The sequence below is a fragment of the Suricata suricatta genome, chromosome 1, assembly GCF_006229205.1.
Source record: "Suricata suricatta isolate VVHF042 chromosome 1, meerkat_22Aug2017_6uvM2_HiC, whole genome shotgun sequence".
NCBI classification, from domain to species: domain Eukaryota; kingdom Metazoa; phylum Chordata; class Mammalia; order Carnivora; family Herpestidae; genus Suricata; species Suricata suricatta.
This window is the reverse complement of record NC_043700.1, coordinates 52,276,119-52,299,921: the sequence shown is the minus strand read 5'-3', so window position 1 is coordinate 52,299,921 and position 23,803 is coordinate 52,276,119. Positions and strand designations below refer to the sequence as shown.

The window sequence follows — 23,803 nt, the reverse complement described above, 5'->3', positions numbered from 1 at the left end:
CCTTTTATTAAAAAGTAAATTCTATGCCCAACATGGGGCTGGAACTCAGGACCCTAAAATTAAGAGTGGCATGCTCTACCAACGGAGCCAGCCAGGTGCCCTAGCCCTTTTACCCTCTTACTGGAAGATTTCTAGATTCCCTCCCAAGAACTTCAATTTGTATCTGATTCTTTCCATTAAGTTTACATGGTCAGTAACTGTCAACTAAAAACTAAAAGTTCTCAACCTTTGAACCAGGATTATGGCTATTCAACTATACAAAAATTATTTTACTGAGCCTACCGAACGCCTCACAGATGAACATTTTCTAGCCAATTCCTTTCCTTTCCTTTCTTCTTTTTTCTTTTTATTTTATTCTTTTCTCTTTTCCTTTCTTTTCTCTCTCTCTCTTTTTTAAAGTATGCTTCATACCCAGCGTGGAGCCCAAACTCTCAACCCTGAAATCAAGACCTGAGCTGAGATCAAGAGTCAGATGCTTAACCAACTAAGCCACCCAGGTGCCTCTCTAACCAAAAATTTTAACCAATGCCAACAATGTCCACCAAAAATTTTAACCAATGCCAACAATGTCCACCAAAAATTTTAACCAATGCCAACAGTGTCCACCAAAAATTTTAACCAATGCCAACAATGTCCACAGGGAAAATTTTAATTGAAGTAATGTTTATTACTGTTTATTTAACTCAGGTTTATTGTGTTAGACAAGTAAGAATTTATAGAACCTGTGCTTTATTGCACTGGATTGAAACTTGAAATGCAGTTATGCTGATATAGTGCAGTATGTGGGAAATGAGAGATGGTGATAGTCTTCTGGAATACATGAAGATTCTCAGTGATTGTTGCAAGGAATCACAAAAGAGATCTTTGGTCCAAAGAAGATATCTCTGAAAGAAAGTAGGACATGATTTAAATTCAGCTGAAAACAGATATCTATTAGTCTTTTCTGGGTTAAAAATGAACAATGATTTCCAGGATTTCAGATATAACTATTCTTTTTAGGGAGTAAACTACAAAGTGAATGAGTGGGCGGACTTGCCCCAGGAGCAACAAAGACCAAGAAGGTAATCAGTTCTCCTACTTTCCTCCCATTTGCTATTGATATTATGCTATCCTTTATCTATAAAGAAAGGAAACATTAAAAATTTCAAAACCATATGATCATACCAAAAACACTAATTTTCTGATATGACTGGCGATGGGCCAAGAAGTTTAAATCTACAAATAAGAAGTAAAGGTTAAAGAATTCTTAGAAAAGTCAAGACACAAATTTCTAGGTTTTAAAGGAAAAGGAAAATGTTAAACTCTTCAATCCTACTGTTGTTGAAAAGGTAACGTATGGTAAAGTGTAAAAATGCATGAAATAATATAAAATCATATTACTGTGACTCATTAGAAATATGCTTAGTGTGTAAACTACAACACAAGTATAGTTTACTGTGCTGTGTCATATATTTGAAAGTTGCTAAGATAATAAATCCTAAAAGTTCTCATCACAGGGAGAAAAAATTTTGGTAACTATATGAAGTGATGGATGTTAACTAAACTTATTATGGTAATCATTGTATAATCGATATCTATCAAGTTATGCTGTATACCTTAAACTTATACAGTGCTATCTGTCAGTTATATTTTAATAAAAATGAAAATAGGATGGCAAATTAAAATTTGTGTTGGCAGCGGGAGGAAAAAGGAAATATACTTAGCAAGGTAAATCTGTTGGTTCTGGGAAAAGGGTAACTAAAATCAGATAGAAATTACTTTTGTATATCCAGACTTCTGTTCTCATCCATTAACTCAGATGAAGACAAAGTTATATCATAAAATAAATACAAATACATTTCAATTAATTGGCTTCAAGTCTTACAAAAAAGCAAAAATATTATTGCAATATTAAATGGCATTTCATTTATGTAGTCTGGGAAAAATTAAGCCATTTTAATGCATCACTTAACTCAAGTTCTTGATATTTAGTACAAGTGATTCTCAAACTTTTATCAGAATCACCTACAGGGCTTGTTAAGTCATAATTGCCATGCATCACCTCCAACATTCCTGATTCAGTAGGTCTGGTCAAGGGCTCAAGGATGGATATGCATTTTTAACAAGAACTAGGTGACATTGAAGCTGCTGTTCTGGGAACCATGCATTAAGAAAACAACTGTCATGGTAGGAAAAAATACCTGGTCCAAATCAGAAGACCTGGATTTTAACTTCAGTACTGATATTAACCAATTGTGTGGGATGGTCCTGATCATTTTGCCTCTCTGCACCTTTCCTTGATAAGATGATTATATCTGCCCTTCCTACCTCACAGGTTTTTTAGAAAAATGAAAATATGATGACTATGTTGAAAGTAATTTGAAAGAGCTAACTTCAGTATGAAATAGCCAAGATCATAGTATTTGAGACTCTTCAGTACCCCAGAGGAAGATGATTTAAAAACAAGAGCCAAAAGAATTTACTGATTTATCTACCATTGTAATATAGTTAAAATACTTATTTACTTCATTTCTAGTTAACTTATACATAGAGCTAGAGCTACAAACTTTTTTTTTTTTGACGATTAGCACTTTTCTGTCTAATTAATTGGTCCTGTTCAGCAGGATCTTTTATCGAAAGTCTTCTATTAGTTTTCACATTGATTTAAGATATTAGCCTTGAAGTTGACCTCTCCTGCTGGCAGATTTTTTGTGGTAAAAGTCAGAGAACTTAGAATTTAATATATTGAAGTGTTATTTTCTGGATTTCATTTTAGTTTTATTAAAATCTGCCAAATTCTGTTTCTTAAATGAAAACATTCAGTTCCATATACAATGGTGATGATTCTAGAAAAAAACCAGATTTGAATCGGGTTTTACTAAAGAAGGGTGATTAATTTTAGCAAACACATTATAAAGTTGTCTTAGAAAAGAGTCGTCATGCATACATTTCATCGCTATATGCTTTGTGGTTACATCTCCTTACTTTGGGCAGCAGAGCAATTCGCTGAAGTTGCAGTAGCAGATCATCTCACACCCCTTCCCATCCCAGAAATGATCCTGGACATTTACATCCATCTTTGTCAGGTCAGCTACTCCCTCTGGAAGGTTGTGACAGTTGCGATCTTTTAGTATCTTTCTGTAGCAAGAGAGACGATTTGCAGGCATGGCTTGGACTTCTAGCAGCAAAGTTAGTCCAACAGTGACAGCAAGAACTATAAATTTCATTTTGGCTTTTTGCCCTGAGAGAGAGAAAAAAAGCAAAATGTGTCAGTATTTGGTTTTTTTTTAAAAGATGGAATTCATCTGAACATGAAGTTCTGTAGCATTCTCACAAACACTTGGATAGAAAGAATGGGAGTTGATCTTTTCTGATCTCTTCTTTGTCTTTCTCAGTGTAATTTTATGACTACTGACAATAAAAGTCCCATAGAATAATTGTTTAAAATCAAATGCCTGGGTTCCACAAAGAAATATTAAATAAGAATGCTGAGGATTGGGAGAGGTGATATTAAGAGCCAGAATCCACAATTTTAAGTACCCAAAGTAATTTTTTGTTTTTGGTATATTCAACAGAGAAAAACTGCTTTTTGAGGTGGTTAAACTCAAGTGAATTTCTAGAACAAATACCATCATTGAATTTACTGGTCCTTGATTTGCATATCATAGGAGCAACATTGTCCAAGAACTTGGGTGCCACCCTGGCAGGAACAAAAACCGATCTATTCTGACATTGACAAATTATAGTGGATACATATGTTTATTGCTCCATTAACATTTTTAAATCCAACCGGATGATTTTGGGGCTCATTTTTGTTGCAAATTTTTATTAATATTGTGAGGTTTTATCCCACATAGATTACTTCATCTTCACCTTGGTTAAAAACAGAGGCTTGACTTCTCCCTAAAAAGCATATAGCCTGTTCTTCTTGAGCACCTGCCATGCTGAGGAGCTCATTATTGACTAAGTCAACATAACATTCTACTGATGCAGTTGTAACATTTCCCTTACTATAAAATATTTTTCTGTAGCTTGTACCCAAACCAGTACCAGTTTGAGTTCTTGGGGTCATACCAAACAAGTGTAATTCCTCTTCCAGGAGTTAATTCTTTGAATACAGTATTTGCATGCAACTGTGGAATAGTCATCGTCTGTTTAATCAGACTTCTCTGGCTTTCATGTTAGACATAAAAAGGTGTATAGTAAAGGAAACTAACAAAATAGCGGAGGAATCAGATCAGAAGCCACAGCCATTCAGATTTAATCTTGATGTCAAAGTATCTTTCCTACCATGAAGTATTAAAAATTAGATTGTATATATATATATATGTATATATATATATATATCACAAGATACCATATGTTTGCACTCATAGGTCTAACGGGAGAACAGGAGAAACTAATGGAGGGCCATGGGGAGGGGAAGAGGGAAAGAGAGTTGGGGAGAGAGAGGAACGCCAAACCTGAGAGACTATTGAATACTGAAAATGAACTGAGGGTTGAAGGGGGAGGGGGGGGAAAGAGGTGGTGGCGATGGAGGAGGGCACTTGTGGGGAAGAGCACTGGGTGTTGTATGGAAACCAATGTGACAATAAACTATTTAAAAAATAAATTTAAAAAATAAAAATAAAAATTGGAGAAGAGGGATACCTAGATGGCTCAGTCAGTTAAGCATGTTGGACTCTTAATTTGGGCTCAGGTCATGATCTTGTGGTTCAGGGGATTGAGCCCTGTGTTAGGCTCTCTGCTGACAGCACAGACTCTCTCTCAAATAAATAAATATTTGGGAAAAAAGAGAGGAAGATACATATGTATATTGTACTTTGAAGGAAAACAGTGTTGTTGAAAGGAAATTTTGTATGAAGTTTTCAATGATTAGATACATCTCAAAGTGAATTAATTTAAGTAAGATTGTGGATTTCATAAAAGGACAGTTTTAGAGTAGTTTTTGGTTTACAAAATTGAAAGGAAGGTACAGATTTCCCACATACCCTTCACCCTCACACATGCATAGTCTCCCAGATATCAGCATCACTCACCAGAATGGTACTTTTTAAAAAATTTGTCTTTAAACATTTATTTATTTTTGAGAGACAGAGTATGAGTTGGGGAGGGGCAGAGAGAAAAGGACACACAGAATCTGAAGCAGACTCCAGGCTCTGAGCTGTCAGCACAGAGCCCCACATGGGCCTTGAACTCACGAATTGTAAGATCATGACCTGAGCCAAAGCAAGACACTTAACCGACTGAGCCTTCCAGAATAATACTTTTTTTTTTTTAAACCATGGATAAACCTACATGGCACATCATAATATCCCCCAATCTATACTTTAACTTAAGGTTCATGCTTGGTGTTATACATTCTATGGCTTGGACAAATGTATAATGACCATACAGAGAATTTTCACTGCCCTAAAAATCCTCTGTGATATGCCTATTCATGTCTACCTCCTTAACCCCTGGCAGCTATTGGTGTTTTTTATTTTCTTTATAGTTTTACCTTTTCCAGAATGTTATATAGTTGCAATTATACCATATGTAGCCTTTTCATATTGGCTTCTTTCACTTAGTAAAATAAATTTAAGTTTCCGTTATGTCTTTTCGTGTCATGACAGCTCATTTCTTTTAGCACTAGATGATATTATATTATCTGGATATACCACAGTTTATTCATTTACCTACACAAGGACATTGGTTGCTCCAATTTTTGGCAATAATGAATAAAACTGCTAGAAATATCCATGGGCCAGTTTTTGTATGGACATAAGTTCAACTCCTGTGGATAAATACCAGTGTGCAGAACTGCAAGATTATATGATAAGAATGTTTAGTTTTGCAAGAAACTGATAAACTGCATTCCAAAGTGACTTCTGTTAAGATCTTTAGCCTTTTTTTTTTTTTTAGAGAGAGAAAGCACACAAGCAGGGCAGAGGGGCAGAGGGGAAGAGGGAAAAGGAGAGGGAGAGGGAGAGGAGAGAATCTTAAGCAGGCTCTACACTCAGCACAGAATCCAATGCGGGACTTGTTCCCATGACTCTAGGATCGTGACCTGAGCCAGGATCGTGACCTGAGCTGAAATCAAAACCACAACACTCAACCAACTGAGCCACCCAAGCACCCCATTTGGCCAATTTCTTATTGTTGAGTTTTAAGAAATTTTTGTACATTCTAGATAGCAGTCCTTTATCAGGTGTCTTTTGCAAATATTCTCTCCTAGTCTGTGGCTTGTCATCTAATTCTTTTGACATGTTCTTTCACAGAGAAATTTTAAATGAAATACAGTTTAACTCATCAATTATTTCTTTTGTGGATTATATCTTTGATGTTGTATCTAAAAAGATATCACCATATCCAAGGTTATCTAGGTTTTTTTCCTGTGTTAACTTTTGTTTTGTTTTTTTATTGGTTTATGCAACTTTAATGAAGAAAAATAAATCAATTAGTAGCAGAGCTATTAGTTGATCACTCATCCATTGACAACTTGCATCATTTATTCAGTGCTATATTAAACAATGTATTGGAAGATAGATTAACTAATAGCTCCAAGCCTCCTAACAATTTAAATGAGAATTACAAAATGTTTGAGACCCTATTTTGGAATACACAGGGTGTTTGACTTCCAATTTCTATTCTCTTTTGAATAAGAACAGGTCAATCCTTTATTGACATGCATAAAATACATCACATTTTCTGTTCTGCTGATGCTATAAATTCAATGCCAATTCTCCAGCCACATCAGTTATGGGCATAAAGTATATCATGTAACCTCAAATCTCTAAACAGTAGAAAGCTTAAAAAAGACTGTATGCTAGAGTAATGCCGCTTCCTTTGATGTGACAACCGAGCATCCATCTCCCTCCCCCTCAGGTGATTTCTTCAGCATGTCAGAGCAGAGAGGAATAGTTTTAGTCTCATAACCAGGTTAGAGTGAAGACACTGGCCACGCAATACACATGCTCCATTTTTTTAAAAATTCTGAATCTTGTGCAACTTGTAACTACTTTACAGTTTCTAAAAGAAGCTATTGTCCAAAGCTGGAAGGACTTAAGTCTTCTTAGATGAACATGTGAATGAATGGAGGGAGGTAAACAAAAAGTAAAATGAAAAAAGATGAGGTCTGATAGGGGAGCAGCCAGATAAGAAAATCAAAAAAGAAACAGTAATTTAAAGTTTATACCAACTATAATGAAGGTTATTCTGACTTTAAGGTAGCATCACATGGCATACTTCTGAGTCCATTCCCGAGATATTCTGTTGTTCTTTTCTCTGTTTTATAGATCCATGCAATCTCTAGCACTAGGGGTTCATCTGGGTTTGGATCACATAGCGGTGAACAAATGCATAAAAGAACCTTAGAAATAGTTAAAGCAGGAGACCACTGTGATCTTAGAATATGGAGACAAATGCTGCCATTACTGTTAATATTTGGATGATAAGTTCCTGTTGTAAATGCAACTTTAGATGGTTTGAAAGGGTAGTCTGTAGGAAAATGAATTGTCAGAAAGAATACACCACCTTGATACGGGCTGTCCTGAGGTCCCATAATTGTGGCTTGCCAATGAAACATACCATCCCCAACTGGACCTGCAGAACATCATGCTGGAGGGTCACAGTTCACGTCCCTGAGTTCCTTATTAATCGGTTTCAGCACCATAGCCTGCACTTGTCCTGTGTTACCTTTCTAGAGGTTTATAGATGCGCATTTCCCTTTTCGGTCTACTACCCGTTTGGAGTTAAGTCTTGTTGAGGGTATGGGGTCTATTTAGATTCATTTTGTTGCATGTGGATCTGCAGTTGTTTCAGCACCATTTGTTGAAGACGCTCTCTTTGCCCAGTGCGTTACCTTTGTTTCTTTGTCGACGATCTGTTGACTATATTTTTGGGATTCTTTTTTGTGCTCTACTCTGTTCTATTAAACTATTTATCTGTTCTTTCCTCAGTATCACACTGTTCTGATTACTGCAGCTTTATAGGAAATATTGAAATCAAGCAGCATCAGTTCTTCAACTTTGTTCTTCTCCTTCAATATTGCGTTAACTATTCTGGGTCTGTTGCTTCTCCATTTAAACTTTAGAATCATTTTGTCAGTATCCACAAAATAGCTTGTGAGGATTTTGATTGGGATTGAATTGAATCTGTAGATCCAGATGGGAAGAATTAACATGTTGGCAATATTGAGTCTTCCTATCCATGAACATGGAATATCTCTCCATTTATTTAATTCTTTGATGTTATTCAACAGAGTTTTATTGTTTTTCTTATATAGATCTTGTTTATGTTTTGTTAGATGTATACCTAAAAAGTTTATTTTGGGGAAGCTAATGTAAATGGTATTGTGTTTTTCATTTAAAACTCCACTTATTCATTGTTAGTATACTGGAAAGCAGTTGATGCTTGCATATTAACCTTATATCCTGCAACTTTGCATTAATTACTTACAAGTTTCAGAAGTATTGATATTATTTTCTTTTTATTGTGAAAAACTTCAAATATACACAAAAATAGAGTAATAGTTTAATGAACCTCAGTATACTTATCTGATAACTTCAATTATTGTCACCCATAGCCTCTTTTGTTTCACTTATACCTCTTTTTTCCTCCCTCAGTTTTGATTACTTTGAAGCAAATTCTAGGCATCTCATCTTATCTACAAATATTTCAGTATATTCCACTGAAGATTAGGACTTTTTAAAAACATAACACAATATCCTTTATCACTAAAAATATTTAATAATTTCTTCATATCATCAGAAAGTCAGTCATTGTTTAAATTTTTCCACTTCTACTTTTTCTCCTTTAATTTTTTTGATTGAAATATAATCAACAAATTATATGTTTCAATTGTACAACATAGTGTTTCAACAATTATGTACATTATGAAATGCTCACCATGATAAATGTAGTTACCACCTGTCATTATACAAAGTTATTCCCATATTGTTGACTGTATTCCCTGTACTCTAATTTTTATCCCTGTGACTTATTTATTTTATAAGTGAGAATGTGTACCTCTTAATCTCTTCCACTTATTTTGCCGATTTTCCAACCCCTCTCCTTGGGCAACCGCTAGTTCTCTATATTTATGAATCTTGTTTCTCTTTTTTGTTTTTGTTTGTTTTTTAGATTCCATGTATAAATGAAGTCATGGCATTTTATATTTCTCTGTCTTATTTCATTTGTTTTCTTTTTCATTTAGTTCAAAATATTCTAAACTTTCTCTTGCAATTTCTTTTTAACACCAATGTATTATTTAGAATTGTATTAATCTCCACCTATATTGGGATTTTCCAGTTATCTTTCTATTACTGATTTTTAGTTTAATTCCATTAGGTCTGAGAGAAGACACTGTATGATTTGTATTCTTCCATTCATTAAGTTGTGTGAGATCTGTGCCCAGATCTCTGAATCTATTTTATAGATCTCCAGATCTATTTTATGATCTCTGTCTTGGTGAATGTCCCATGTGAGTTTGAGAATGTCTATTCTGCTATTATTGGGTGAAGTAGTCTATAGATGTCAATTATATTCAGTTCATTGGCAGTGGTGGTGAGTTCTACTCTGTCCTTACTGATTTTCTGCCTGCTGAATTTGTCCATTTCTGTGGGGTATTGAAATCTATGATAAATAGATAGTAGATTCATTGTTTTCCTCACAACCCTGTCAGTTTTTACCTAGTGAAGTTTGATGCTCTTTTGTTAGGCACATACCCATTAAGAATTGCTATGTCTTACCAGAGCATTAACCCCTTTATCATTATGTAATATCCTACTTTATTCCTGGTAACTTTCTTTTGATATCAGCTCTGTCTCAAATAAATATAGCTACTCCTGCTTTTTTCAGTTAGTATTAGAATGGTATATTTTTCTACATCCATTTACTTTTTATCTAAATATGTTTTTTTAATATTTTAGTTTTGAGTAATCTCTACACTCAACATGGGGCTTGAGCTTAAAATCCCAAGATCAAGAGTTGCATGCTCCTCCAACTGAGCCAACCAGGCACTGCTTTATGCGTCTTTATACTTGAAGTAGGTATCTTATAGAGAACATAGTTGCGTCATGTTTATTTGTTTGTTTTCTTCTTTATAACATCATTCTTAATTCTTGACTAAAATCTTATAATAACTACCACAACAAGATACCACAGTTTGGATGGCTTAAACACAGAAATTTATTTTTCACAGTTTTGGAAGCTGGAAGTCCAAGATTACAGCAGATTTTCCTCTCTCATTGGCTACCAGATGACCTCTTTCTCAATGTGCCCTTACATAGCTTTTCTTCTGTGCACACAGGGAGAGTGAAAGAGAGAAGTGTCTGGTGTTTCTTTCTTTTCTTCAGTCCTATCAGATTAAGACGCCACCCTTATGACCTCATTTAATCTTAATTACCTCCTTAAAGACCCTATCTCTAAATACAGTTACATTGGGGGTTAGAACTTCAACATATGAATTTGGAGGGGGGCACAATTTAGTCTATAGTATTTACTATTCAATAGGAAAGGTACTTTAGAAGAACAAACCTTAATTTGGATGATCTGTAAAATCTACCAATCAACAATAGTCAACCAGCATGACGAATGATGAGAATTTTGTCAGGTAGTAAAATTTCAAATTTGTAATACCAGCAATCCTACTTTAGAACAAGAGATACTACGTGATTTTTAATTTATTTGTTAAACCAACCAACTAATCAAAAGCAAAGATGAAACAAAATCAGCCTCCCTGTTAAATATTACTGAATTTTTCAGTATGATTTGAATTTTATCACTAAAACAAATTAAAATAATTACAATCTGATCATGCTTTTTTTCAAACATCATTGCTGTCTTCAGAGATCCTTTTATTATTTGACCCAGAAGAGGATTGTATTTAAAAATGTTAGAATGGCATATGTGTAAACACAAATAATTAAAGTGGGAAAAAATATATAGATATGACCAAGCAGTTTCTTTTTCTTAACCAAAAGTTCAGTAGAGAGAAACCCAAGATAACAGAATTTGAATTTAGAATAATTGAATCTAAACATTTCATGAACTTGGGAAAATGTTCGTAAAATGGGGGAATATTAAAATAAAATTATCCTCAATATATAGCTTTGAGGTATAAATAACAAAGCACAAAATATGGTATATATGTATATATATATTTATATATATATATATACACACAATGGGATATTATTCAGCCCTTAAAAAGAATGAAATCTTGCCATCTTCAACAACATGAATAGAGCTAGAGACATATAATGCCAAGTGAAATAAGTCAGAGAAAGATAAACCCCATGTGACCTCCCTCATATATAGAATTTAAGAGACAAAACAAATGAGCAAAGGAAAAAAAAGAGAAAGAAACCAAGAAACAGACTCCCAACTACAGTGAACAAACTTACGGTTATAAGAAAGGAGGTGGATGGAGAGATGGGTAAAATAGGAAATGGGGATTAAGGAGTACACTTATCCAAATGGAAAAAAATAATTAAAAAATACCTTTAAATTATAAAGCATTATATACAAAATTTAACATTAGATCATGTTTTTAATCCATTCTGAATATCTGTCTTTTAATTGGGACATTTAGACCATTGATATCCAAAGTGATTATTGATATATTTGGACTAATATCTACCATATCTGTTTTTGTTTTCTATTTGTTACGCTTGTTCTTTGTTTCTTTTTCTCTTTGACTTTTTTCTGCCTCCTTTTGGGGTTAATTAAAACCACAAAATGATTCCATTCTCTCTTCTTCCTTAGCATATCATTTGTATCTTTTTTAATTTTTACCTTTTTTTAGTGGATGCCCTGGAGTTTGCAACTAATCTATGTCCCCTTTCAAAAAATACTATACCATTTCATGGACAGTGTGAGTACTGTGTAATAACAAATAATCTTAATTTCTTTCTCTCATTCCTTGTATCATAACTGTCATTGTTTCACTTATATATGAATATAATAAGCATATATAATATATACATAGATATGCATAATTGAATACATCATTGCTCTTATTTTGAATACAATGTTACCTGTTAGGTCAATTAAGCACAAGAAAAATAATGTTTTTTTATGTTTGCTTATTCTATATTTTATGCTCTTCCTTTCTTCATGTATATCTGAGTTTCTTACCTATATTATTTTCCTTCTCTCAAAAGAATTTATATTAGGGGCCCCTAGGTGGCTCAGTTGCTAAGCATCTCACTTCAGCTCTGGTCATGATCTCACAGTTCATGAGTTTGAGTCTTACATCAGGTGAGCTCTAGCCCCAGTTTGGGTGAGTTCAAGCCCCACTTGGGGTGAGCATGAGGCCTGCCTTGGGTAAGCACAAGCCCCCTTCAGGTGAGTACCTCCTTCGGGTAAAAAAAAAAAAAAAATAAGCCCTGCTTTGGGTGAATCCTACTTCCCTCTGTCTCTGTCTCTGTCTCTGTCTCTATCTCTCTCTCTGTCTTTCTGTTTCTCTCTCTCTCCCTCTCTTTCCCCCTTTTTCTCTCTGTCTCTCGCTCATTTGAACCCTTAGTGCCCTCAAAATAAAGAAATAAGTAAATAAATAAATAAATAAATAAATAAATAATAAAACAATAAAAGAAGAACTTATTTTAACATTTCTTGCAAGGCAGGTATATTACCAATGAATTTTCTCCAGTTTTATTTGTCTAAGAAAATCTTTCTTTTTTATGTTTGAAGGATAATTTTGCAGAGTACAGACTTCTAGGTTGAAATTTTTTTTCTCTCAACAGTTTAAATATTTCACTCCATTCTCTTCTTGCTTGCATGGTTTCTGAAGAGACGTTGGTTATAATATTTGTTCTCTGTAAGAAAGGTGTTTTTTGCCTCTGATTTCCTTAAGGGTTTTTTTTTAACCTTTGATTTTTTATAGTTTGAAAACTCTATGTCTGTGTGTAGCCTTTGGGACATATATCCTGCTTGGTGGTCTCTGAGATTTCTGGATTTGTGGTTTGGTGTCTGACATTAATTTAGGCAAATTCGGAGTCATTGTTGTTTCAAGTATTTCTTGTGTCCCTTCCCCCCTTTCTTCTGGTGTTCCCGTGTTGCATATATTATACCTTTGGAGTTGTCCCACAATCCTTAGATATTCTTTTCCATTTTTTTCAGTCTTTCTTTATCCTGTGCTTCACACCAGATAATGTGATTATCATAGGATGCTTCACATAGGAGAATGTAATTTTTTTCAGTCTTTTTTAAGCTTCACTTAATACGTACTCCAGCTCAGTGACACTTTCCTCAGCTGTGTCCAGTCTGCTAGTAACCCCATAAAAGGCATTCTTCATTTCTTTTGAAGTGTTTTTCATCTCTAGAATTTCTTTTTGGTTCTTAGGATTTCCATCTGTCTGCTTACTTTGCCCATCTTTTCTTGCATTTTGTGTACTTTAGCCATCAGCATCCTTAGTATATTAATCATAGTTGTTTAAATTCCTGGTGTGATGATTCTAACATCCCTGGTGCTCACTTTATCTGTCTTTGAGTTACCTTGTAATAGTTCTTTGATAGCCACATATGTACTGAGTAAAAGGAACTGCTATAAACAGACCTTTAGTAATGTGGTGGTGAGATGTGAGAGGAGAGGAAGCATTTTAGGGTCTCAGTCTTGTAGTGAGTCCATGCTTCTGGGCTGTGACTTTCACAAATAATTCTCAGGTTTTCTTCCCCCCTCTTCAGTTGAACAGCATAGCTGGCGCTAACTGCAGTGGGGTATTTCTCTTTCACTAGGTCGTGTAGACACTGATAATACCTAAGTAGGTTAGGCTCTGGTTAAGTAGTTTCTCCTAAGGGCAGGAGAACTCTTGAGAACTAAGTGCTCTGGCATATTTCAGAATGGTTCCTTTTTCTTCCCCCTGACGGAACCCTCAAGGGATTTTTCTCTGATATTTACTGTGCATACTTGGTTCAGTCCTAAAGGTAAATTTCACTTATTGTGGAGGACCCCAGTGACTGGGTCCCTGAGGAGTTTAACTCTCAGAGTTGTCCACAGTGAGCTTCCACCAATTCATGAATTATAGTTCAGGTGTTTTGTTTTTCTTTCTTTTTTTTTCTTTTGTTTCTTTGTTTTGTTCTTTGTTTTTTGTTTTTGTTTTGTTTTGTTTTGTTTTTTACCCTGGGACTAGTTCCCGGGACAGTTTCTACTAGTAAGTCTCTGCGCTGGGAAGGCTTTAATTCCTAAATTCATATTTCTGTCTCCTCAGTCTTGGAGACATGGTTTCCCCTGTGTCCTCCTCTCTCTTATGAATCCAAAAGAGTTATTGATTTTTTAATCTGTTCATCTTTTTACTTATAGTCAGAATAAAGGAGGGACTTCCAGGCTTCTTACATGCAGAACTGGAAATCAGAAGTCTAATAAAAATTATTAAATAAACACATTCACTGCTTTTTTTAAACTTAGAAACTAAAATTATTCCTTTGTACTCCAAAGGAGCTTCATATTTTCTTTATTTCATAATGTAATTTTAATTAGTTATATTAGGCTTTCCTTATATATTTTCTTAGAATTTTAAATAGTTAATCCGATTTCTACCTCCAAACATTAGTGAAGGAAAAGACAAAAATGAGATCTATTTCACTTTATATTTTTCCAGATTTGATGGATCAAGAGACTCAGTGTTGTATTACATCATAGTCTAATATATAGATATATAATAATACAATACCTTCCAATAAACTTTTTGCAGGTCAAGTTTAAATTTTATATTAAAAATGTAATTCTCTGAAGTGCTCTAGTTCTCAGTTACTTCAGATTAAGGTCTTCTTTTTACCCATTAGATAGGTGATATTTTTAAAAAGAGCCACATTTCTTGACATGTTGTTTCAGGTTAATCTTCAAAGAAAGGTAATTAGAGGTTCTGTTCATTGAGCATTTACTATGTGGCAGGAATCACTACATAAATATGTTATACCACATAAAGGTACAAACAACATATTGAGATAGAAAACAAAATTCCACCATATAGGCAAAAGAAAAATGAAACAGTTTTATTGAGATGAAATAAACATAATAAACTGTAAATATTTAAAGAATACATTTTGATAAGCTTTGGCATATGTATATTCCCATAAAACCATTACCACAATTAAGATAATGAACATGTCTGTCATTCCTAAGTTTCCTCATGCCCTTCTGTAATCCATCACTCTTACTCCTTTTCCTCTGCTCTTATCCAGAGAAAAATTTACATTTTCTAGAGTTTCATATAAATAGAATCATAAAATATGTACTCTTTTTATCTGGCTTCTATCACTCTGCATACTTATTTTGAGATTTATACACATATTGCAGGTATCAATAGATGATTTTTTATAATTGAGAAATACTACATTATATATGCTATACATTGTTTATCCATTTACCTGTTGACACTTCAATTGTTTTAAGTTATGGACTATTGCAAATAAAGCTGTTTTGAATGCTTGTGTATGGGTCTTAGTAAGTCATAGCTTTCATTACTTTTGAACAAATACATAGGAGTAGAATAGGAATATGTTCAACTTTATAAGAAATTGCCAAATTGTTTTCCAAAGTGGATGTACCATTTTACATTCATACCAGCAGTGTATGAAAGTTCCAGTTTCTCAACATTCTCTCCAACACTTGGTATTTTCAGTCTTTAATTTTGGGCCATTTGAGACAATAAGTGTCTCATTGTGGTTTTATATTGCATGTCCTAATAATTAATGGTGATTAGCTCCTTTCATGCACTTATTTCTCACCTGTATGTCTTCTTTGGTAAACAACCTGTTCAAATCTTTTGCTGGGTTTTAAAAATTGGGGTGGTCTTCCTGAGTTTTGAGAATGCTTTACATATTCTGGATACAAGTTCTTTATCAGACATATGCTTCTTAAACATTTACTCTTGATGGCTTTCCTTATCACTTTCTTTTTTTTTTTTTCGGATACATTTAAAAAAAATCCTTTTAATGTTTATTTATTTATTTATTTATGTTTATTTATTTTCGAGAGAGAGAGGGAGAGCGCATGAGAAGGGCAGAGAGAGAGAGGAAGACACAGAATCTGAAGCAGGATCCATGCTCTGAGCTATGAGCACGGAGCCCAACTGAACTGTGATATCACGACCTGAGCCAAAGTTGGATGCTCAACCGCTCAACCGAGTGAGCCCTCCTTATCACTTTCTTAACAGTGGTTTCAAAGAGCAAATATTCTTATAACTGATCAAGTCCAATTTATCAATTAAAAAACATACTTTCATTGTCACATTTAAGAAATCATGGCCTTACCCCATGTCACAAAGACTTTTCTAATGTTTTCTAAGATTTTATAATTTTAGTTTCCCCCTTTAGTTCTGTGATCTATATTAGTTAATTTTTGGTTTAGTGAGTGGTGTGGTTGAAAATCTTCCTGTATTTTTTCATATGGTTGTCCAATAGTTTTAGCACCATATGTTGAAAAGATGGTTGTTTCTCCACTGAATTGCCTTTGCATCTTTGTCAAATATCAGTTTTTTTATATACCTGTGAGCATGTTTCTGGGCTCTGTTCTTTTCCATTGATCTATTTATTTACCTTTATGGTGATACTGTAGTTTTGATTACTGTCACTTTATAATAATTCTTAGAATCAGGTAGAATTCTTCTTTCATAACATTGTTTTGACAATTATAGGTCTTTCACATTTCTGTTTGAGTTGTGTTATCAGCCTGTCAATTCTACAGGAAAAGTCTCCTGTGATGTTGAGACTGCATTGAGCCTATAGATAAATTTGAAGAATACTGGCATTCTAATTATACTAGATCTTCTGATCTCTACATGTATTTTCCCATACTTTTGTTTTTACTAGTTTGTGGTTTTAGATTTCAAATGTGTTTCTTATAGGTAGTCTATAGTTTGGTCTTCCTTATTTTAATCCAAACTAACAATCTCCCTTTTAAGTGGACTGTTTAGACTATTTACATTTAATGTGATTGTTGACATCATTAGGTTTAAATCTACAACTTGCATTTTTTTCCCCTATTTGGTCTATTTGTTCTTTGTTCCTTTTTTCCTCTTTGTATCTGCTCTTTTGGATTAATTGAGCATTTTTTTTTTGTGATTTCATTTTACCTCCTTTGTTGGCTTATAGGTATAATTCTTCATTTTGTAATTTTAGTGGTTGCCTTAAGATTTTAACTTATCATTTTCTTTCCAATGATGTCATGCCACTTGCATATGGTATAAAAACTTTACAATAGTATACTTTCATTTCTCTCCTCCCATCCTTTATGCTGTTATTATGTATTTTACTGATGTATATGCTGTAAACCTCTTATTACTGTTGTTGCTCAAACCATTGTATTTTAGGGAATTAAATAATAAGAAAAAACCATATATATATATATATATGAGTATATATATATGTAGTTTCCATTTCCAGTGCTCTTTGTTTATCTGTGTAGATCTATATTTTCATCAGATATCATTTTCCTTATGCCTGAAGAATATTCTTTAACATTTCTGTAGTGGAGAGTTTTTGTTGATGAATTCTTTAAACTTTTTATATGTATGAAAATGTACTTCACATTTGTTTTTAAAAGATATTTCTGCTGGTTATAATAAGATAGATTGACAGTTTGGGGTTTTTTCAGCACATTAAATATGTATCTGTTTCAATGTTCTTTGCTGCTAATACTAATATTTGTACCAATTCTTGGTTCGTTTCAATTGATTAATGATTCTAGCTATGAGTAATGTTTTCCTGCTTTTTTGCCTAACTGGTAATTATTGATTGATGTCAGATAGTTTAAATTTTGCCTTGTTGGTACTGCATATTTTTGTTTTCTTATAAATATTCTTGTGCTTTGTTCTGGGATATAACTAAGTTACTTGGAAACAGTTTAATTCTTTCGGGACTTGCTTTTATGATTTCTTAGATGGTTCTAACTCAGCCAAGGACAAATTATTCCTCAGTATTTGAAGCCATTCCTTCCTGAGTATTCTACCCAATGGCCAACGAGTTATAGAAAATGATAAAGAAATTGGATTTTGCTGGCTATATTTGGAAACCATTGCAAGATTTTTTTTAAGTTTTATTTATGTTAGAGAGAGAGAGCGAGCGAGCGGGAGCACACACATGAGCAGGGGATAGGCAGAAAGAAAGGGAGAGAGAGAAAATCCCAAGCTGGCTCCATGCTGTCAGCATGGAGCCTGATGCCGGGCCCAATCCCATGAACTGTGAGGTCATGACCTGAGCCAAATTCAAGAGTCAGATACTTAACTGCCTGAGCCACCCAGGAGCCCCACCACTGGAAGAGTTTGATAGATAATCCTTGGCTGCTCTGTAAAGATGTGCTGTTGTGAGACAAAATTGGAAGAAGAAAAAGGTGAAAGTTGATGGAAGATGTAAGGCAAGAGGGAAAGAATCAAGGATGTCTCTTAGGTTTTTGACCTGAGTGGTATTAATATCTGTTGAACTGAGAAAGAATTGGATGGGGTCAGTTTGGGGGAAATTCAAGAATGAATTTTCAGACAAGTTAAGTTTGAGATGCCTACTAGACATCCAAGTGGAGTGGTTGAGTAGACAGCTGAGTATGTGTCTGAAGGTTAGGGCTAGAAATAAACATTTGAGAGTTATCAGGATGTTTATTGATTATATTTATAGCTATTGGGCTGGCAGGGTATTGAGTATAGATTAAGAAGAGAAGAGGCAAAAGACTGAAGCCTGGGTGAGGCCAACATTCAGAGGACTGGAAGAGGATATGCCAGCATCATGAAGGCAAGGACTATAACTCCTACTTCTTTTGCATCTCTCAGAGTGCCTGCTTCAATAGTGGGCTCAGAATTAGTATTCCAAAAACATTCACTGAAGGAATGGACAAATAAATTGCTGGAAAAGTAAGTGGGTACGTTGCCATACCATGCACTTCTGACTATGTCCCTGCCAGAGCACAAAATAGTGTTTCTGTCGCAGTCTCTCAGTCACATACTATGATGGAAAGTTCCACACCTGGCAAGCACTTACTGGTAGTTTATTTTTTTTAAAAAGCACTTTATAAATTACATGTTTGAACTAAATTTTTCTCTTCTTTTTTTATTTGAGTGCAGATAAATAGCTTTAACTATTATTTAGCAAGTAGAAAAATGCTTGAACTAGTATGTTCCTGTGATACATTGATTATTTTTTTCCTTAGAAGACACCAATCTTAATCCTTGGCAGTCCATCAAGACCATATATTTTCAAGTGCCAACAAGAGTGAAATGACTTTGACAAATTTGAAGCAAACTGCTCTATTTTTTTTTCTATTTCAGTTGAAGTATGTGCACTTAAAATTCCTCTTGGAGTATATCCAAATTACAAAAGAAAATAAAGCTAAAAACTGAATATTTAAAGGAATAAGCAAGATATTTTTAATAGCTACCTATTGGTTTTTTTGGATTCAAATTTATGTAATTAATATTGTTCCTAACACTATATGATACCATTCCTATCCCAATAGTGGCATAATTTTTAAAAGATCAAGGCAGAGGATATAGAATGATGGGCAAGATATTCCTAATTAAGCAACAAATCATATAGATAGGGAATTGCAAATTTTGATTGTGTGAGGGTATTTGGCACCAGAAGGCTTTTGAATGGTTAAGTTAAATGAAGGCTTGAAGAGAAAAATTATCCCATTTAATGGCCAAAACTAACAGGGCTATGCAGTTTAAGTGTTCAGAGATTTATGGCGCAATACTCATACAGGAAACTGATGTCAATTCTGGGAACTGGTATTAAGAGCAGTGGAATGAAACAGAGTTGATGAATTAGACAGAAAGGGCAGTCCATTTTCAGAGCTCTTTCAAAACACAGCAAGAGAGAAGCAAAGGCTGTAAAAGCAAATGACAGTTCCAGTCCAGAATTTGACATTTAAAATATCAAAGATTATAGTTGGGAGAGATTAAAATTGCCATCTAGCCCATGATATTTCCCATTCATCTGTCTTTGATGATGGAAAAAAACTGCTATTAAAAAAATCTTTCTTGCCAATTAACTGTGTTAGAAGAGGATTGTGATAGAATGAGCTGTGGAGTGGATCTTCTTAAAGTAGATATTAAAGAAGAGGTGCTATTAGTAAGTGGATAAGCCTTTCAAACATCATTACAACAGACATGATCAGCCCCAGCACCCAAGAGACCTTCATCAGTGGAAAAATGAAGTTCACATCCTCCCTGAAAGCTATCTTCCTTCAGGCCCCTCGGAGAATGTTGTAAGATGACATTAATATTCAGTCTTGCACCATGCTACTTGTTTTCCTGGCCACAATAGATCGCCATCACTGGAGAAAAGGACTCACATTTGGGAGAGCTTTTTACTGCTTTCATAACTAAGTTAAGGAATTTTAAAGAGGAATTTTTATAAGCCCAAGAGGGAAAAAGTGTTCCCTTTATCTTAGCAGTACAGGCACTGTAGTGTGTTCCATGGTGGGAACACCAAGGATGAATTCAGTGAATTCCCCCTTTGTATCACACATTTATACTGGTTCCTTTTTAGGAATCAAGATATTTGAAAGTGAAGACATTTACTTTCTTAGACATTGCAGTTAACTTCACATGGAAATAGCTGCTGCATTAAAAAACCAAACTTATATACTCCATCCTTCTCACATAGTTTCTGAGAGGTAGAATAACAAGGTCTTGTTACATGGTTCAGATTCAGAGTGGACACGGGCATTAATCAGGAATGACAGTGAGGGAACGGTCTCTGTTTAAACCTATGATTCAGTGACTCTCCCAGTTAAGGAATAAGCATTTTCTAGTCCCTTTTAATCTGATTATTTCCCTTTATCCCAGGAGGCATCATCTTTGTCAAAGTACATCCATCTCCTTAGAGAATGTCTTTCTCTCTGCATTTCCCTTCTGACTCAACACATAAGTACATTTCTGCTCTAATCTATAGCAGTAATTTGGAGTAGAATGTGATACAAAATGATTTTTAAGCAAAAATAAAAAAAACATACCCTTTTTTCTTCGTTCCTTTTGGTCTTCTTGGCAGAAGAATCTTCTTAAATGCTCCTATTCACCGGGTGAGTTTGGGCAAAAGAAGGAGAAAGGAGGTGCTAGAAGGAGGTTCTTTACAAATAAACCTTTGTCTGCCTTGTCTCTTGCCTGGGATTGACAGACTCACTGCTCCAGCCAGGACTGGGGGAGGAGGGGAGTGGAAGGGAGACGGGCTGCAAGAACTGCCTGCCTTGGATGCTTCCAAACCAGGCAAGGATGAACTGAACAGCTTCTTTACAGAGGGAAATAACTAGTCTATACAAGGATCTCAGGGAGGCAGACTCTTGGAGTAATAAAATATGAAACCTGAAGTATTTAAAAAGAACAGAGTAATTTTAAATTTAAGAGAAGTGTGTGTGTGTGTGTGTGTGTGTGAGAGAGAGAGAGAGAGAGAGACAGAGACAGAGAGACAGAGAGTGACAGAGAGATGGAAAGAGACAGACAGAGAGACAGAGACTAAGAGACAGACTGAAAGAGAAATGGGAATAGAGGAGGGAGTGGGGAAAGAGGGAGAGAAGGAGGAAGAGGAGAAATGGCTAATGTGATTTAGGCAAATAGCTGAGCACTTCTTTCTCTTTCACAATTTGTGGGGGGTTTTTTCACTAAGTTTTCTTCACCCTCTAGATCTCTTATAACATTTTGGTTGAAGATATATTCCAACTCTCCAAGTCCTCACCAAGAAGTCATTACCAGTCAATGGAAAGTAAAAAAAGAAAATTACTAAAAAAGAAATCTGTATCTCAAATGAAGGCACAAAAGGAACTTCATTCTGCTTTTTGTTTGTTTGTTTTAGCAAACTGCACTGTAGCATCTGTTAACTCTCCTTTAATGGTTAATTTTTAAAACTCAATTTGGACTAGTGTTGCAGGAATCGGAAAAATTACACTAGGGATAATTTAGAATGGAGGGAAGGGCATTCTGGGTCATACAAAGAAAGGCATGACGGTGAAGGAGAGGGCAGCAGCTCTGGGAGTTACAAGTAGTTCAGCGTCGCTGGAACTTGGGATGGCAGGGGGTAGGATTAGAGGACTAGAAAGAGGTCAGTTATGAAGTACCTCATATGCCACACTGAATGTTTTGGATTTTATCCTGAAAGTGAATGGAAAGATGATGAAAAGTATTAAAAGGGATAAGCCCCTGGCTGCAGTGTGGAAGAAGGATGATGTGGGAGGAAGGAGGCCAGAAACAGAAGAAGGGCTCTTGCAGTAACCCAGAAGAAGATAGTTAGGAAGCAAAACGGAAAAGATTTGGTAACCAATGAGGTTTTTATGTTTAAGGATAGAGGTAGTTGAGAGAAAGGGAGGAGATTTTATTAACTCTCAAAGACTTGGAGCCTTCGATGAATAATGCATTCTTAATCTTGGGAAAAGAATACAGAGAAGAGTGGTTTGGGCTGGAGCAGGAGGGGGAGATAGAGATGAGCTAGTATATTGTTTTCCATTGAGTTAGAAGTGTTTTTATTTTTTATTTTATTTTAATTCCAGTATAGGTAATTGCAGTGTTAAGTTAGTTTCAGGTGCACAATACAGTGATTCAACACCTCTGTACATCACCTGGTGCTCATCACTACAAGTGCCCTCCTTAATCCCCATCACCTGTTCCCCGATCCTCCACCCAGCTCCCCTCTGGTAACCACCACTTTGTTCTCTATAGTTAAGAATCTGTTTCTTGGTTTCTCTTTCTCTCAATCTCTCTCTCTTTCCCTTTGGTCATTTCTTTTGTTTCTTAAATTCCACATGTGAGTGAAATCATATGGTATTAATCTTACTCTGACTGACTTATTTCACTTAGCATTATACTCTCTAGCTCCTCCATGTTGTTTTTCACATTTTCCTGGCCAGATTTCATTCTTTTTATGGCTAAATAATATTCCATCGTCTATGCATGCATGCGTGTGTGTGTGTGTGTACACCACATCTTTTTTATTCATTCATCAATCAGTATACACGTGGGCTGCTTTCATATTTTGGCCTTTATAAATAATGCTGCTGTAAAGATAGGAGTGTATATCTTCCTTTGAATTCACGTTTTTGTATTTTGAAGATAAATACCCAGCAGTGCATTTACTGGATCATAGGCTGGTTCTGTTTTTAACTTTTTAAGGAAACTCCATACTGTTTTCCACAGTGACTGTACCAGTTTGCATTCCCACCAGTGGTGCAAGAGGGTTCATTTTCCTCCACATCCTTGCCAGCACTTGTTATTTCTTCTGTTTTTTATTTTAACCATTCTGACAAGTATAAGGTAATATCTCACTATAGTTTTGATTTTCATTTCCCTGATGATGAGTGAAGTTGAGAATCTTTTCATTTGTCTGTTGGCCATCTAGAAGTTGTTTTGGAGGAGTGTCTGTTCCTGTCTCCTACCAAGTTTTAAATTGGATTATTTGTTTATTTGAGTGTTGAGTTGTAGAGGTTCTTTATATATTTTGGACACTAACCCTTTATTGGATATATCATTTGCAAATATTTTCTCCCACTCTGTAGGTTGCCATTTAGTTTTGTTGATTGTTTCCTTCACTGCGCAGAGACATTTCATTTTGATATAGTCTCAATAGTTTATTTTTGCTTTTATTTCCCTTGCCTTAATAGACATATCTAGAAAAATGCTGCTACAGCCCATGTCAGAAAAATTACTGCCTGTGTTCTTTTCTAGGATATTTATGGTTTCAAGTCTTACATGGAGCTCTTTAATCCATTCTGAATTTGTTTTTGTGTATGTTGTAAGAAAATGGTTTGGTTTCATTATTTTGCATGTAGCTGACCAGTTTTCCCACCATTTGTGGAAGAGACTGTCATTTTCCTATTGGACATTCTTTACTGCTTTGTTGAAGATTAATTGACCATATAATTATG

General features: G+C 34.9%; 1 protein-coding gene and 1 pseudogene across 1 annotated transcript; both read right to left on the bottom strand.

The window, feature by feature from the left end:
* Positions 1-633: 633 nt before the first annotated feature.
* On the bottom strand, positions 634-21,248 carry SCRG1 (stimulator of chondrogenesis 1). The gene is made up of 3 exons (XM_029938714.1): positions 20,909-21,248; positions 2,965-3,220; positions 634-884 (listed from the first exon to the last, which is right to left on the bottom strand). Exons 2-3 carry the CDS (start codon positions 3,204-3,206, stop codon positions 830-832), a joined length of 297 nt encoding a protein of 98 aa, XP_029794574.1. The 5' UTR covers positions 3,207-3,220; positions 20,909-21,248; the 3' UTR covers positions 634-829.
* On the bottom strand, positions 7,194-7,633 carry LOC115291099 (annotated as a pseudogene).
* Positions 21,249-23,803: the final 2,555 nt, after the last annotated feature.